The following is a 16,619-nucleotide window of genomic DNA, read 5'->3' as shown; positions in this document are numbered from 1 at the left end:
AATGCCGGGAAAACCAAGGAGTTGGTGGTGGACTTCCGGAGACGCAGACCCACCACACTGACACCGGTGAACATCCAGGGAGTGGACATTGAGATAGTGGACTCTTATAGGTACCTGGGTGTTCACCTGAATAATAAACTGGACTGGAGCCACAACACTGATGCTCTTTACAGGAAGGGTCAGAGCAGACTCTACCTGCTGAGGCGGCTGAGGTCATTTGGAGTACAGGGAGTGCTTTTAAAGACCTGCTATGACTCTGTGGTGGCATCTGTCATTTTTTACAGTGTGGTATGTTGGAGCAGCGGTTTATCGGCAGCTGAGAGGAAGAGGTTGGATAAACTCATCAGGAAGGCCAGCTCTGTTCTGGGATGCACACTGGACCCAGTGCAGGTGGTGGGAGACAGAAGGACTCTGGCCAAAATAACATCTCTGATGGACAGAGTCTCCCACCCCATGCATGTAAATGTTGCTGAACTGCAGAGCTCTTTCAGTGACAGACTGCTGCATCCTCGATGCATGAAGGAGCGTTTCCGCAGGTCCTTCCTCCCTGCAGCTGTCAGACTGTACAATCAGAACTGCTCCCAACAATCATAGATGTTTACATCAGCACTGTAACTGCAATACGTTAATCAATCGATTCGCACTACAACCTGGTTTGCCTCTTACTTGTATTTATTTTTATTTAATTTAATAACTGTACAGTACTCTGTATATAGTAACCATTGTCCTTAATGTAAATATTTAAGAAAAATTGTGTATGTTTCTGTTCTGTGTCCTGTGTACTGTTTGTTTGTATATGTGTCTTTTTGGCTGCTGTTACAACCAAATTTCCCCTTGTGGGACAATTAAAGGATTATTCTATTCTATTCTATTCTATTACCAAGTGGCCGGCATAGTGTACAGGAACATCTGTGCCGAGTATAACCTGGAAGTCCCAAGGTCAAAATGGGAGATGCCCCCAAGGGTGATGGAGAATGCTAAGATCCTGTGGGACTTCCAGATACAGACGGACAAAATGGTGGTGGTTAACCAACCGGACATAGTGGTGGTAGACAAACAGAAGAAGACGGCCGTAGTGATCGATGTAGCGGTTCCGAATGACAGCAATATCAGGAAGAAGGAACACGAGAAGCTGGAGAAATACCAAGGGCTCAGAGAAGAGCTCGAGAGGATGTGGAGGGTGAAGGTAACGGTGGTCCCCGTGGTAATCGGAGCACTAGGTGCGGTGACTCCCAAGCTAGGCGAGTGGCTCCAGCAGATCCCGGGAAGAACATCGGAGATCTCTGTCCAGAAGAGCGCAGTCCTGGGAACAGCTAAGATACTGCGCAGGACCCTCAAGCTCCCAGGCCTCTGGTAGAGGACCCGAGCTTGAAGGATAAACCGCCCGCAGGGGCGAGATGGGTGTTAATATATATATATATATATATATATATATATATATATATATATATACATATGTATATATACACACTACCAGTCAAAACATACCTTCTTATTTAATTGTTTTTCATTATTTTTCTTTATTACTGTAGATTCTCACCGAAGGCATCAAAACTATGAATAAACACATGAAATTATGTAGTAAACAAAAAAGTGTGAACTAACTCAAAACATGTTTTATATTTTAGATTCTTCAAAAATAGCCACCCTTTGTATCTCTTCGCAGTCTCTCAATCAGCTTCATGAAATGGTTTTCCAACAGTCTTGAAGGAGTTCCCAGAGATGCTGAGCACCTGTTGACCATTGTGCCTTTACTCTGTGGTCCATCTCATCCCAAATTATCTCATTTGGGTTTAGGTCAGGTGACTGTGGAGTCCAGGCCATCCTGTGAAGCACTCCATCACCCTTCGTGGTCAAATAGCCCTTACAGAGCCTGGAGTTGTGTTTGGGGTCATTGTCCTGTTGAAAAATAAATGATGATCCTAATAAACACAAACCTGGTGTGGTGGTAGCCATGCTGGCTCAGTGTGCCTTCAATTTTGAATAACTCCCAACTAGTGTCACCAGCAAATATGAATTCTTACAGTTGTCAAATAGGGCTGTCAGCTGTGTACCAACTTGACCTCTGCACAACACAACTGACACAACACAATTTTTTGCCCATTGAGAAGGCAAAAAATTTACTGGTAGTAGTATAGTTACCAGGAGTTGGCATCTCCTGTCCTTTCCATGACCTGAATCTGTAAAGCAGCGTTTGCATATTATACAGGAATGCAGCTCTCATGCATAAGAGCATTACCATAAAGCCTGTAACAACAAAGCTTTTCCCACATCGTCCATAAGATTTTCATATTTTGAACAGCCAGGTTGCTGCGCATCTACTGTGCGCGATTCCTCGGGGTGAAAGACATAATGCTGTCTTAGACGCAGCAGTAACGAGATGTCTCACACATATATTTGCACACTCACACACTTTAAAAACCCATATAATAGAAAATCAGCAGGAAGCTATGAAACCTGTTATGGCATAATGGCCCCTAAATCAGGTATGTATTCATGCAACCCAGCAGCATAGTGGATACCTTGATCTTGAGCTGTGTTAAACATTACTGGTTTTTCAGAGGAAATCAGGACATATAATCCAAATTTAGCCACATAACTGCTGCACTGCCATCATGCTGCTAATAACCTATTAGCTGTTGATTGGTCATATTTGTAAAATCTGGAGTCAAGTGTATTAGAAACACACTGCAACAAAATAGTTTCTTTTGGTTAGAAACTTGCTAAACATGCCGTGTTTAAAGATCCATAAGGAGGACTGAATTGAAATCACTGGGGTGCTCTCCTGGTCATCGGTCATTGGTGTTTTCTGTAGCTTAATTTGTGCAGCTGAATTAATTTAAAACTTTTATATAGCAACATATTTCGTGTTTTACCCCACACATGCGTGATTAAAGAATACTTTCACTTGAATCACCTGCAAATATTCTTAGTACACTTACAAATAAATGAAAAGTCTATCATTTTATGGCAGATTCATTTTAATTAAAAGAAAAGAATCTAGAAAAACACATTAAATAAAACTTATAAACTGATTTGCACGTCACTGAATGACATAAATATTTGATCGCAAGCAGATGTACTTAGTACTTGGTGGCAAGCTCAGCGGTAAGATATTTCTTGTAGTTGGTCAGCAGATTTACACACATCTCATGAGGGATTTTCGCCCACTTTTTATAGAAACTCTCTAAACCCTTTAAGTTTCTTGCTGCCACTTGGCAACAGCTTCAGCTTCTTCCACAGATTTTCTATAGGACTGAGTTCTGGAGACTGACAATGTTGGTCCATGACCTTAATGTGCTTCTTCTTTAGCCACTCCTTTATTGCATTGGCAGTATGTTTTGGGTCACTGTTGTGCTGAAAGACCCATTTGTGTTCTGGCTGAGAGAAGGAGGTTTTCGTGTAAGATTTTACTGTACATGGCTGCATCCATTCCTCTAACACAGTGGGTCAAGTTGATGCCAAAGAGCTCAGTTTGGAGCTCCGGACCAAGGGCTATACAGGGAGTGCAGAATTATTAGGCAAATGAGTATTTTGTCCACATCATCCTCTTCATGCATGTTGTCTTACTCCAAGCTGTATAGGCTCGAAAGCCCACTACCAATTAAGCATATTAGGTGATGTGCATCTCTGTAATGAGAAGGGGTGTGGTCTAATGACATCAACACCCTATATCAGGTGTGCATAATTATTAGGCAACTTCCTTTCCTTTGGCAAAATGGATCAAAAGAAGGACTTGACAGGCTCAGAAAAGTCAAAAATAGTGAGATATCTTGCAGAGGGATGCAGCAGTCTTAAAATTGCAAAGCTTCTGAAGCGTGATCATCGAACAATCAAGCGTTTCATTCAAAATAGCCAACAGGGTCGCAAGAAGCGTGTGGAAAAACCAAGGCGCAAAATAACTGCCCATGAACTGAGAAAAGTCAAGCGTGCAGCTGCCAAGATGCCACTTGCCACCAGTTTGGCCATATTTCAGGGCTGCAACATCACTGGAGTGCCCAAAAGCACAAGGTGTGCAATACTCAGAGACATGGCCAAGGTAAGAAAGGCTGAAAGACGACCACCACTGAACAAGACACACAAGCTGAAACGTCAAGACTGGGCCAAGAAATATCTCAAGACTGATTTTTCTAAGGTTTTATGGACTGATGAAATGAGAGTGAGTCTTGATGGGCCAGATGGATGGGCCCGTGGCTGGATTGGTAAAGGGCAGAGAGCTCCAGTCCGACTCAGACGCCAGCACCCAGTCAACACACATATGTGGGGCCCAAATAGGGAGCAGCAGTGCTAATATTTGGGGCCCACTTGGGAAACCCAACTGGGGTCCAGCTAATTTTGTCCTCAGTTTCCATGGTGGCCCCAAATGTGTTTGCCCACATAGGTTAATGACGGGCCCTGGATGGGCCCCAAATCAGGCCCAGCCAAAAAACAAGTGTGGGACCCAGATGGGTAGGAGTGGGTCTGATAGTTGGGGCCCATTTGGGTTACCCACCTGGGACCCAGCTACTTTTGTCCGCAGATTTCATGGTGGCCCCAAGTGTGTTTGCCCAGATGGGTTAATGACGGGCCCTGGATGGGCCCCAAATCAGGCCCAGCCAAAAAACAAGTGTGGGACCCAGATGGGTAGGAGTGGGTCTGATAGTTGGGGCCCATTTGGGTTACCCACCTGGGACCCAGCTACTTTTGTCCGCAGTTTCCATGGTGGCCCCAAGTGTGCTTGCCCAGATGGGATTTTGGATAATACAGTAAGCTAAAATTTAAATCACCTGTACAACAAAGTCAGTTATTCTTTTTTATTTTACAATACTGATTAATATACTATACAAATAATTTTTTTGTTTAGAGAACAAGTTGACAAAAAAGGTCCCTAGTATACACAAAACAATAACAAATCAATGTTATACAGTTTAAAAGAAAACAAAATGCACTGAAACACAGCTTCTCACTCATTTACTGATCCATTGGTCTTGAAAAAAAGTGCATTTTTTCACAAATAACATCAGATTTGAAATACTACTGGAGTTGTTTTGAAGGTGGGGCTGATCAGGTTGTTTGACCTCCTACGTCTTCAAGTATGCTGCAAACCAGAGAGAACACGTACAAACATGCTGGTATTGGTGGCTTGTACAAGTTGTCTTGGAACTGCTTGTGAAGGAGTTGAAGGTGGTGGTAGCCGAACAAATGGATGAGTGATGTTCTGGTGGGGAGTTTCACTTGAATGTCTATTCTCCATTGCTGATGGTGATGAGTTCTCTGGCTGTTCCGCAGCGTTGTCCCAATCCTCATCTGAGCTTGACTGGATCACTGGCCTTAAAATGAATTTTAAAAAAAATATTAAAAAACGCCACAAACAATTTAGTTACTGGTTAGTCCTACAAACTAAAAAAAAATAATTAATGTATAGTCCGGCATCAAAAGGAGTCTAAAACTGATTTTTAAAAGTCAAAAAGTTACAAAGTGCTATTTTAAGATCATATCTAAATCTGGTGAGCAGCAATGGTCTACTAATGATGCTGTCTGTTTGTTTTTGTTTTTCTTATAATCACCACAATAAATTGTTGCTTTTAAGGCGTTTTTAAGAAACATAATTACCTCCTTTTCCGCTTCCCTTTTCCCAATCTGCTTCCAGAATCCGACTCAGTCTGCAGATCAGAGGTTGCTTCAGACCTCCGCAGTTTCACCCTGGCATTTTCGTATTTTTCTGTAAATTTTTGACATACATCAACAAAATGTTGTTAGTGAAATTACAGGGAAATCTTTTGTTCTGTCTTTAATGACAGAATATTTGGTAGCAATAAACAAAAATGCTTCTTACCAGCTTTCCCCAAGATGCGAACTCTGTACTGTGACCAGTTTGCATCTGGAGTAACTCCATCCTTTACAGCCTTATTGATATTGACTCTCCCTGGTGGCCAGAAACAAGAATCTTCCGCTGGTCCTGTAAACCACTTGCAAGGAATTATGGATACACCTCCACCATCCAGAAAATCAACAACTGCAAATGGTAGCATGCTGGGGAGAAAGCAAAAAGAAGCCAACTAGTACAGCAGTGGCAATGCCACATATCCAGACTTCAGTGGCAAAAGCACAATTTTCTGTTTTAATTCATCAAGTAATACAAGATGCATTTGTTTAGACAGATTTGAAACAAAGTAAATTCCAAGGCATGTTGAGTCCAATGGATAGCTGAAAAAGGCATTACAGTTTTCAAAGACCTGACACAGTGCTTTGACAACTTGGCAATCCTGTAAAATGTTTGCCACAATAAGAATTTTCCCCCCTACATTGAAACAGTTATCTCCCATGGAGCAAGAAACATATGTCTGTCCATCAGTGTATTTTCTGTACTGCTTAAAAGTTCCAAGATCACTTGTTATTGGTCCAGAGTTATGAGGCTGTTTAAGAGGAGAGGGAACAGACATCCTCTCTTTTCTTTTCTTCTGAATACTTTGCATCTCATAGACGCGCTTGACAATTTGTTCCACAGGTTTATGAGGCCTCCGCACGATCTTTTTCAGTTTACCCAGGAAGGTTTCAAATGGGAAGCAGGAAATACTGTCCAAAGGTCCAGACTTTCGCGCATCTTCAGCTAGGTGTATTAAATTATGTACATTATAACCAACAAATTCAAGACCATAAATCAAACCAAAATCTTTCACAAACTGCTTTAAAACATCGTCTGCATAATCACAGTTATCAATACACAAATCAGGACTTAGAAGAATTCTTATAGATACAGATAACAGTATAAAGTGTCTATACATTTGGCTTGGTATATTATTAAATAAAACAACTGGGCCTGTGTAAAGCAAAAATTGCCTCAATTCAGTTGCTTTCCACATGCTAATTTCAAGGAGAGATCTTGGTTTCCTTGCAAAACATTTAGGCAAATATTGCCTGACAGAAACCATGAATGCTGAAATCACGGTTAGAATTTGCATAGACTGTCTGCATTTTCGGGGACCTTTTAACCAAAGATAAATAAGCTTTCGCATTACCCCCAGACACACAAGGTGCATATAGTCCAGCACAAAACCTGAGACTAGTCCCACACCCAACTCATTCAGAGGTGACACCCCAACCTGATGCTCTTTGTAGGCCATAGCACGAAAAGTCTCATCAGTCCTTTGCTCAGCAGAAATTTCAGGAAAACACAATCTCCTATTCACATACATGCCCTTTTGAGTGCACCGCTCACACGCATAATAGCCAGTGTGTCCCTTCACACATTTAAGAAAAGCACGAGCAGGTGCATCACAAATGAATGCATCTGGAGCAGCAACACTGAAATGGACACCATTATACTGAACTCCATCTTGTATAATTGCCCTTACATCTTGTACAAAGTCGTTCAAGTACTCCTGTACATTAGAAGGTTTGGTTGTACCTGAGTATAACCCGATCACAAAAACATCACAATTTGGGATCTCCTTGATTCTACCCAGAATAGGCCACAGACTAACATTGTTGCTGCGGAATAAAGGTAGACCATCAACATTAATTCTAAGTGTTAGATTGTTTGTTAGTTTCTTTAAATCAAAATCTAAAAGCTCCAATGCTGCAACAATTGAATTCTTTAAACCAAAGTGGTAGTATGATCCCCCAGCCACATTTATCACATTACATTTGCGGGCAGTTGACATCAACGTTCGAGCATCTAGTGGTACATCAAGACCTTTCTGTCTAAGAATTTTAAGAAGGGCAGACAAAGCATTATGTGACACATTGTATTCTGCAGCCCACTCTGCAAGTCCTTTTGTATCATCTGATGTGTCTGAAAAAGCATCAGAATCGAAACAGTCATCGTCCAGATCAAATTCATTAAACACAGACATCCCACTTTCAGAGTCTTCAGGAAACACGTCAAAGTCCAAAGCATCATAAAAAATGTCTGCAGATTGTTCATTTTGTGAACTGACTCCAGCATGTTCATCGCAATCATGGTACTCTTCCACAAGGGGTTTATTCTCAAAAGAATCCGAGCAAAAAATTAAGTCCTGATGATGATCTGACTCATTCTGCTGTGAAACGAGACGCAAATGTTCAACAACTTTCGCAGCTATTTTTCTTCTCTTTGTCCTCTCAGATTGCTCCATTGCTTTCTGAAAGATAAGACGTATAAAAAGGATAAAATGTAGTATTTTTCAGTCACCTGGGTAAGAGCTTGGATGGGTTACACTAACTACAGGGTGGGCCATTTATATGGATACACCGTAATAAAATGGGAATGGTTGGTGATATTAAAGTCCCGTTTGTGGCACATTAGTATATGTGAGGGGGCAAACTCCTCAAGATGGGTGGTGACCATGGTGGCCATTTAGAAGTCGCCCATCCTGGATACAACTTTTGTTTTTTCAATAGGAAGAGGGCCATGTGACACATCAAACTTATTGGTAATGTCACAAGAAAAACAATGGTGTGCTTGGTTTCAACGTAACTTTATTCTTTCATGAGTTATTTACAAGTTTCTGACCACTTATAAAATGTGTTCAATGTGCTGCCCATTGTGTTGGATTGTCAATGCAACCCTCTTCTCCCACTCTTCACACACTGATAGCAACACCGCAGGAGAAATGCCAGCACAGGCATCCAGTATCCGTAGTTTCAGGTTGTTAAAGGATTTTTATATGTATTCTGCTTTATTGTAGTTAAAAACCCCTAGTTGTTTAGCTTCATTTAAATCTCCTATTTTACTGTGTTTCATGAAAAAGCTTGCATGAGAGAATACCACAGGTGCCTCCACCCTTGCTGAGTTTGCTGAGATAAGCTTGACTGGTTACTATTTTTAACAGTTTAAATATGTTTCATTGTTATCACCTTGTAAGGAGTTGTTTTACACACAAGGGGCGCCGACCTGACATATTTTAGGAAGGAGCAGTGTATAAATAAAGAGAGAACTGATGTCTCAGGGTGAGTCTCCACTGAGATCACCCATGTATATACATGTTTGAGTTGTGTCTTTCTTTGCTTGCTGAAACAATTCTTTGACATAGGTGCTGCACATCTCATATCTTCACACCATAGACAATTGCCTTCAGATGACCCCAAAGATAAAAGTCTAAGGGGGTCAGATCGGGAGACCTTGGGGTCCATTCAACTGGCCCACAACAACCAATCCACTTTCCAGGAAACTGTTCATCTAGGAATGCTCGGACCTGGCACCCATAATGTGGTGGTGCACCATCTTGCTGGAAAAACTCAGGGAACGTGCCAGCTTCAGTGCATAAAGAGGGAAACACATCATCATGTAGCAATTTCAAATATCCAGTGGCCTTGAGGTTTCCATTGATGAAGAATGGACCCACTATCGGTGTACCCCATATACCACACCAAACCATCACTTTTGTTGTTCCAACAGTCTTGGAGGGATCCATCCAATGTGGGTTAGTGTCAGACCAATAGCGGTGGTTTTGTTTGTTAACTTCACCATTCACATAAAAGTTTGCCTCATCACTGAACAAAATCTTCTGCGTGAACTGAGGGTCCTGTTCCAAATTTTGTTTTGCCCATTCTGCAAATTCTGTGCGCCGATCTGGGTCATCCTCATTGAGATGCTGCAGTAGCTGGAGTTTGTAAGGGTGCCATTTCTGAGTAGCTAATATCCGCCGAAGGGATGTTCGACTAATGCCACTCTCCAGTGACATGTGGTGAGTGCTACGCTGTGGGCTCTTGCTGAATGAAGCTAGGACAGCCACTGATGTTTCTTCATTAGTGACAGTTTTCTTGCGTCCACATTTTGGCAAATCCAACACTGAACCAGTTTCACGAAACTTAGCAAGCAGTTTGCTAACTGTAGCATGGGAGATGGGTGGTCTCGTAGGGTGTCTTGCATTGAAATCTGCTGCAATGACCCGGTTACTGCGTTCACCAGATATCAACACAATTTCAATCCGCTCCTCATGTGTTAACCTCTTCGACATGTCAATGGCTGTGAACAAAGAGTAACTTGTAAATAACTCATGAAAGAATAAAGTTACGTTGAAACCAAGCACACCATTGTTTTTCTTGTGACATTACCAATAAGTTTGATGTGTCACATGGCCCTCTTCCTATTGAAAAAACAAAAGTTGTATCCAAGATGGCCGACTTCTAAATGGCCACCATGGTCACCACCCATCTTGAGGAGTTTGCCCCCTCACATATACTAGTGTGCCACAAACAGGACTTTAATATCACCAACCATTCCCATTTTATTACAGTGTATCCATATAAATGGCCCACCCTGTACATCAACAGGTCCTTACTCAGAAATATTATTGGGGCCTGACAACTATCCAAAGCACATTTACATGTTATTAATCGTGGTTAATAAGGCCTTTTTCTTAAATTTCATTCACTTTAGCATTTGGCTGTCACTTGTGTATCAGAAATATAGGAACAATCATCTTCTGGTGGGGATTTGTGCTATTGGTCCTTCAGTTTAGCTTTAGATATTTAGAAGTCAATGTGGGCAAAGATCTACTTCTATATAATAAGCTCTAGTACATCAAACAAATTAAAATAACAGTGTGCATGCACAAATCAGGCAGCAGACAAACACTTAAAGATCACAGATCTTTAGAACCACATCCAAAGAGCAATTGCTTTTCTTTTTATAAATAAATAAATCTGTAGATTCTAGCTAAATATACATTACAAAAAGGAAAAAAGGAGGGCCACGGCAATCATAGTAAAAGGAGTTGGCACTGTGGCCCTAACAAGACCGATCAGTTCTGCTTAAATCCGGTTGTTCAGTCTGACGTCACTGGCCGTGTCTGGGCCTAAACTCTGCTGGAGGTCCATATATCAAATGATCACTGTGGCATTACTGAGAGTTAAAACACTGTCTAAAGTCTTTCATCTTTAATAAAATGATCAGCGTTCTTCTCTACCAGGTGTAACAATTGAGTTTAACATCCAGGCATCCATGAAAACGGAATTTATGACATTTAACAGAGTTAGAAGTTAGCAGGAAGTTAGCTCGCTAGCTTCCATCTAAATACAATATAGCATGTCCTGACTGCAGGGGTTTAGAAACAAATTCAAACGTACAGCTCTGCTGTCACTTCCAACATAAATGAAGACAGAAAACTAAACAGCAGTGACGTTTGTAGGGTTACTGAAGTTTGGCTAGCTGGTATATAACGATGTGCTACGTGACCGCTAGCGACACAGCTATGTTAGCATAATATAAACAAGCTAACTTTTTTTCCACTCGATAAAAGTTAACGTGAGTGTTCTCAGTGGTCAGGAAAAAATGTAATCGCATGGCAGGATGCTGTAAACGGACCAGACTTCAACCAGGAGAACAACTGAGATAATCCATCCACAATACGAGGTTAGTTATTCATATACTGCTGCATGGGCTGTGCTGTAGTTACATCGTAAGGTTTTAAAAACTGAGCTTAAATAAATGATTAGCGGTAATAAAAGCCGAGGGAGGTCAACGGTGATCACTGAATGTTTTTAGGAGCTTTTTGAGATTAAATAGAAGAAAATACAAAGCATTAAACATGTTAACAACACAAAAGCCATATTAAACGCAGACTACTTTAGGCCCGGAAGTAGGATTCGTCGCATCATCAATGAACAACCGGATAATCAGTTTCCCTCATGTACAGAGCTTGCACAACAGTAAGAGGCAGATTCTAGAGTCACTACACTATTTCTGATTAAGTTCTCACTAAAACAACTACACATATAAAGTTGCATACTAAAGTGTGTATTAAAAAAAACCCCAAACAAATCAAGATCACCTATGTTTTATTTGCTTTTTCTGGAAAAATGAGAACAATGGCAAGAAAAATGATGATATCTTCTACAGAAATAGAGTGCTCACTGATCTGCCTCTCTGACTGCTGTGCATGCTACTGACACAGGGGCAAAAGCTGGGGACTAGTTGCTCATGGCCATGGCCTACCCTCCTCACTTAGCCGTGAGGAATGAAGCTAATAAAGACAACACCAAAGCAATTTTGGTTGCTCTGATAGTGAAAATACCCTCCCATATTCCTCTTAAAAAATTAGAACTTCGTTAAATTGGTCTAATACAGTCCTTTATTAATACTAATCATAGAGAGAAACCAAGATAATGTTTAAGTACAACTTGATGTTAAGTATACGCAGTAATTAATTTTGGTGCTAGTTAAGCAGTATACAGGACACCAGACGATGCTTTCAAACTGTGAAAATTGGCTAAATCCAACATTACGTAAAAATTTCAACTAGCTTAGCCTTGCTTGAGTGCTAGCAAAAAGTTCGCCAGCAGTTGTGCCATACTTTACTTTGCAGCATCATAACTTTGTAAACATTTCATTTATACTTAGGGATTCAAATTATGTCCAAAAGTTCTTACCTTTATTGCAGAAAATAAGTCCGTAGCTCAAAGATGCACTTAATCCAAAAATTGCCAGCTTAACGGTCAGCTTTGTCCAAAGGCGCAAAATGAAGAATGTTCCAGAATGGAGGGGGGGGACGGGTTTGAGAAAACCTCGTGATATTTCATGAAATAACGCAAGATTTCGAAAATCACTCCTACATGGAGTGAAATTTTTTTCCCACTCAAATGTAAAACCATTTATTTTATTTTATTAAGCGTCTTACAATTTGAAGTCACATCTGTTCTTTGTGTTTCACTTATATTAATATATTTTACATGTATATTTTGTTATTAATTAAATATACATATGCTGCCTCTGGCATAATTTATTATCAGTTATTTCATCTTAATTCATGTTTATACTTACACATGACTAATAATTATACTTAACTAAGGTCGTTAAACTCAGTTGCTTGTTCGTGCAACTTCCCATATATTACCCATATGGTGCCCATAGAACATACCCCATCTGGGCTGGCTCAGGTGGGTCCTACATGGCTAACCTAGGTGGGTCCCAGATTGGATGCCCATTGTAAGCCCATCCCCACTTGGAACCCCCATAGCCCATGTGGGGCCCACATACTGGTGTTTACTGGGCAAGGTGGAGGTGGAGTACTGGTTTGGGCTGGTATCATCAAAGATGAGCTTGTGGGGCCTTTTCGGGTTGAGGATGGAGTCAAGCTCAACTCCCAGTCCTACTGCCAGTTTCTGGAAGACACCTTCTTCAAGCAGTGGTACAGGAAGAAGTCTGCATCCTTCAAGAAAAACACGATTTTCATGCAGGACAATGCTCCATCACACGCGTCCAAGTACTCCACAGCGTGGCTGGCAAGAAAGGGTATAAAAGAAGAAAAACTAATGACATGGCCTCCTTGTTCACCTGATCTGAACCCCATTGAGAACCTGTGGTCCATCATCAAATGTGAGATTTACAAGGAGGGAAAACAGTACACCTCTCTGAACAGTGTCTGGGAGGCTGTGGTTGCTGCTGCACGCAATGTTGATGGTGAACAGATCAAAACACTGACAGAATCCATGGATGGCAGGCTTTTGAGTGTCCTTGCAAAGAAAGGTGGCTATATTGGTCGCTGATTTGTTTTTGTTTTGTTTTTGAATGTCAGAAATGTATATTTGTGAATGTGGAGATGTTATATTGGTTTCACTGGTAAAAATAAATAATTGAAATGGGTATATATTTGTTTTTTGTTAAGTTGCCTAATAATTATGCACAGTAATAGTCACCTGCACACACAGATATCCCCCTAAAATAGCTCAAACTAAAAACAAACTAAAAACTACTTCCAAAAACATTCAGCTTTGATATTAAGGAGTTTTTTTGGGTTCATTGAGAACATGGTTGTTGTTCAATAATAAAATTATTCCTCAAAAATACAACTTGCCTAATAATTCTGCACTCCCTGTAGATTGACATTCTGTATTCCTTCCATTTCTGTATACTAACCCCAGCAGTTGTCTTCTCATTAAGCTTCTTGTTGATGGTCTTGTAGCCCATTCCAGCTTTGTGCAGGTCTGCAATGTTGTCCCTGAAATCCTTTGACAAGTCATTGGTGTTTGGCAGGTCCATGGTGTCAGCAAGGCTGCAAGGGATCAAATACTTATAAATTGACTGCATGTCAATGTCCATGCATCCATCCATCCATCCATCCATCCATCTTCTTCCGCTTATCCGGGGTCGGGTCCATACCTCCCTCTCCCCAGCCACCTCCTCCAGCCTCTCTGGGGTAACACCAAGGTGTTCCCAGGCCAGTCGAGAGATATAATCTCTCCAGCATGTCCTTGTCATATGCCCTCAACTGCCTCCTTCTGATGCATGTCAATGTCATTGACTGAAATAACTTTTATATAATGCTTGTGTGTGTTTGTGTGTGTACATTTTGTTTAATATTCGGTCTCTCAACATTAATTGTTTCCCCCACTGTTGTGGAAAGAAATTCACCTTATTTGGTTGTAGAAGGTACTACAAGTATTTTTTTTAAATATGGATGAGAAAAATTATTTATGGACAAAAATAAAATATTGGAACTATTATTGTCGGTCAGTTTAGTAAATCTATGATTCTCTGGCTCATTTATTTTGTTGACTATTTCTCCTTCAGTATCTCGTTGACTATATGTTAATAGACCTATCTACATTGAATGATACTTATTAATCTCTGGCTCTCTCGCACAGTATGTCTTTTGTCCTGTCTTCCTTCCCTCACCCCACCTGGTCGCAAAGAGGGGGTCATATGATTGTTGGGTTTTTCCTCTGTATGTATTATTGTAGCGTCTACCGTACAATATAAATCACGTTAAGGTGACTGTTGTTGGGCAGTATAAATAAAATTGAATTGAATTAAAATTGAATTACCAGCCCTGGAGGCCATCCCCAGCTTCTCCTGTCACAGGAAAACCAGGGTCATTACACATGACCCCTTGAACCCTGCCCACTACCTGTTCGACCCACTGCCCTCTGATCAATCAGGTCCCACACCTGCAGATTCACAAACAGCTTCTTCCCCAGGGCCATTAGGACATTAAATAAACACTATCCCTCTACATGCCACCCTGATCCCCTCAACCCACCCACCGACCAAACTAGGCCATGGTCTGAGTAATCCCCATCACTCAAGCCACTAACACATAGACTTCTGTTTGTCTCTTTTTCACCCCATTCCTACAAGGCTGCCCACAACATTTTGATTGCAGCGATTAGAGCATGCTGCAGGCATTAAAGATACTGCACTTCAGTGGTGTCACGGTACTGGGTCTGTGTTCCAGTACGTGTAATTTGGTTTAAGTTATATTCTTTAAATTGTTTTTTTTCATGATTTTGGTTCTCTTTATTGTTTTCTGTTGGTGTTATATTTATAGTCCCTACTCTTTAGGTTTCTGTCCCTGTGCCCTTCCGGTGTTCCATGTTTCTCATGTAGTTACTCTTGTCTCTGTGCTCCATGTTCCCTCTCTGTCTCCCCCAGTCCTGTCTCCATGTCACTGTGTCAAGTCCGTGTCCTTGAGAATGTCTCATATTTCCTGTTTTATTTTGACAGTGAGTCTCTGGACTCAGCTGGCTCTGGATCCCCGGAGGTTTTGAAACGGTGCAGCCAGTCCAGCCGCCACCAGTCTCCGCTGGAGGCTCAGGGGAGTCCGTCCAGCCACCTGCTCAACCGCCGACAGCTACTACGCTGTCACCTGACCAGCCTGCGTCAGCTCTGCCAGGGGTTTCAATTCAATTCAATTCAATTTTATTTATATAGCGCCAAATCACAACAAAAGTCGCCTCAAGGTTTCCACACCATCTGGTGCTGATCAGCTCCACCAGAGGTTTCCACACTGGCTGGTTCTGCTCTGTTAGAAGTTTCTGTGCCATCTGGTCCAGCCACGTCTCCAGCACAGAGGTCTGTGCGCCTGCCAGATCACGTCCTGCATGGCCTGCAGGGCCTCCACGTCCATGTCCTGCTCAGCCATCAACCAAGCCACGCCATCACTGGGCACCTTCCAGGCCACTTGAAGCTCCTCACTTCCATTTTATCCCTGGACAGGGTCTTGGAGGAGCTGCGACTTCCCACACGGTCGGCCTGCGGGCAACCCCCCCAGTGGATTTGGTTCTGATTTGACCTAACTGAAAGTACAGCCTCTAACAAAAAATCATAAAAAATCAAGTAATCATTAGGAATTACTAACACCACCAAAAAGTATAATTTCAGTTCACATTTGAACAGAGACAAATTAACTGCTGATTAACATAGTAAAGTTAACTGAAAACATGTATTCAACCTCAGCAGTTCAGTTCAGTCCATGTTTAACATGTCTCTCTCGATTCATGATCAGAGAGATTTGCAATGAGGGCTGAGGACGCTTGGGTTCATTCTGGTTTGGGTTATGTCTTGTTTTTCTTTGGTTCAATTTGTGTGCCCTTCACACAATTGTGAACACAAGAAGTCATAATCAACCACCATAAACAGTGATTCATTCAAAAAATGAAACTGCTGACCTCTGAAGGACCTCAATGTGGATATTCAGGCAATGTTAACTTCAACAAATTTACACACTTTAGGGCCATACTTAACAGATTCAGTTGGGATATTTGATTGCGGTCTGAAAAGTATGTGCATCTGTGTAAATGACAATTTAAACTTTTAAAAATGTTTGCATCCTGTCACTGTACAACTCATAGGATGTCCTTCCACAGTATGCGCCTTTAAGTGATCTGTTAGAGCCTTACCATCTCAACACTGGCATTCACATAAGGCATTCACATAT

The 16,619-nt window shown here is 41.4% G+C and overlaps 2 protein-coding genes across 4 annotated transcripts in view; both read right to left on the bottom strand.

The window, feature by feature from the left end:
• LOC112847800 (syncytin-A-like) overlaps window positions 1-16,619 on the bottom strand; it is a 670,150-nt gene that overhangs the window by 98,772 nt on the left and 554,759 nt on the right. The gene's annotated exons all lie outside the window — the stretch shown is intronic.
• Window positions 4,780-12,437, bottom strand: LOC112847814 (uncharacterized). 3 transcript variants are annotated; one of them, XM_025910276.1, is made up of 4 exons: window positions 12,334-12,437; window positions 5,816-6,012; window positions 5,593-5,701; window positions 4,780-5,309 (listed from the first exon to the last, which is right to left on the bottom strand). In XM_025910276.1, the coding sequence occupies exons 2-4, from the start codon at window positions 6,009-6,011 to the stop codon at window positions 5,069-5,071; spliced, it is 546 nt and encodes a 181-aa protein (XP_025766061.1). In that variant the 5' UTR covers window position 6,012; window positions 12,334-12,437; the 3' UTR covers window positions 4,780-5,068. The 3 variants fall into 3 exon arrangements, 2 of the variants coding, with proteins under 2 accessions (XP_025766061.1, XP_025766062.1); XR_003221608.1 differs by lacking the exon at window positions 12,334-12,437 and having other exon boundaries at window positions 5,816-7,573; XM_025910277.1 differs by lacking the exon at window positions 12,334-12,437 and having other exon boundaries at window positions 5,816-6,522.

Source organism: Oreochromis niloticus, linkage group LG9 (genome assembly GCF_001858045.2).
Source record: "Oreochromis niloticus isolate F11D_XX linkage group LG9, O_niloticus_UMD_NMBU, whole genome shotgun sequence".
Lineage (NCBI taxonomy): Eukaryota > Metazoa > Chordata > Actinopteri > Cichliformes > Cichlidae > Oreochromis > Oreochromis niloticus.
Note: the sequence above shows the minus strand (reverse complement) of the source record. Positions and strands in the feature narration are given on the sequence as shown.

Bases quoted from the DNA above. Each gene is read 5' to 3' on its own strand.
- LOC112847814 (XM_025910276.1), bottom strand. From the start codon at position 6,011: ATGCTACCATTTGCAGTTGTTGATTTTCTGGATGGTGGAGGTGTATCC. The intron at 5,702-5,815 runs GTAAGAAGCATT...AAAAATTTACAG, and splicing joins TCGCATCTTGGGGAAAGCTG to AAAAATACGAAAATGCCAGG. The intron at 5,310-5,592 runs GTAATTATGTTT...ATTCATTTTAAG, and splicing joins AAAGGGAAGCGGAAAAGGAG to GCCAGTGATCCAGTCAAGCT.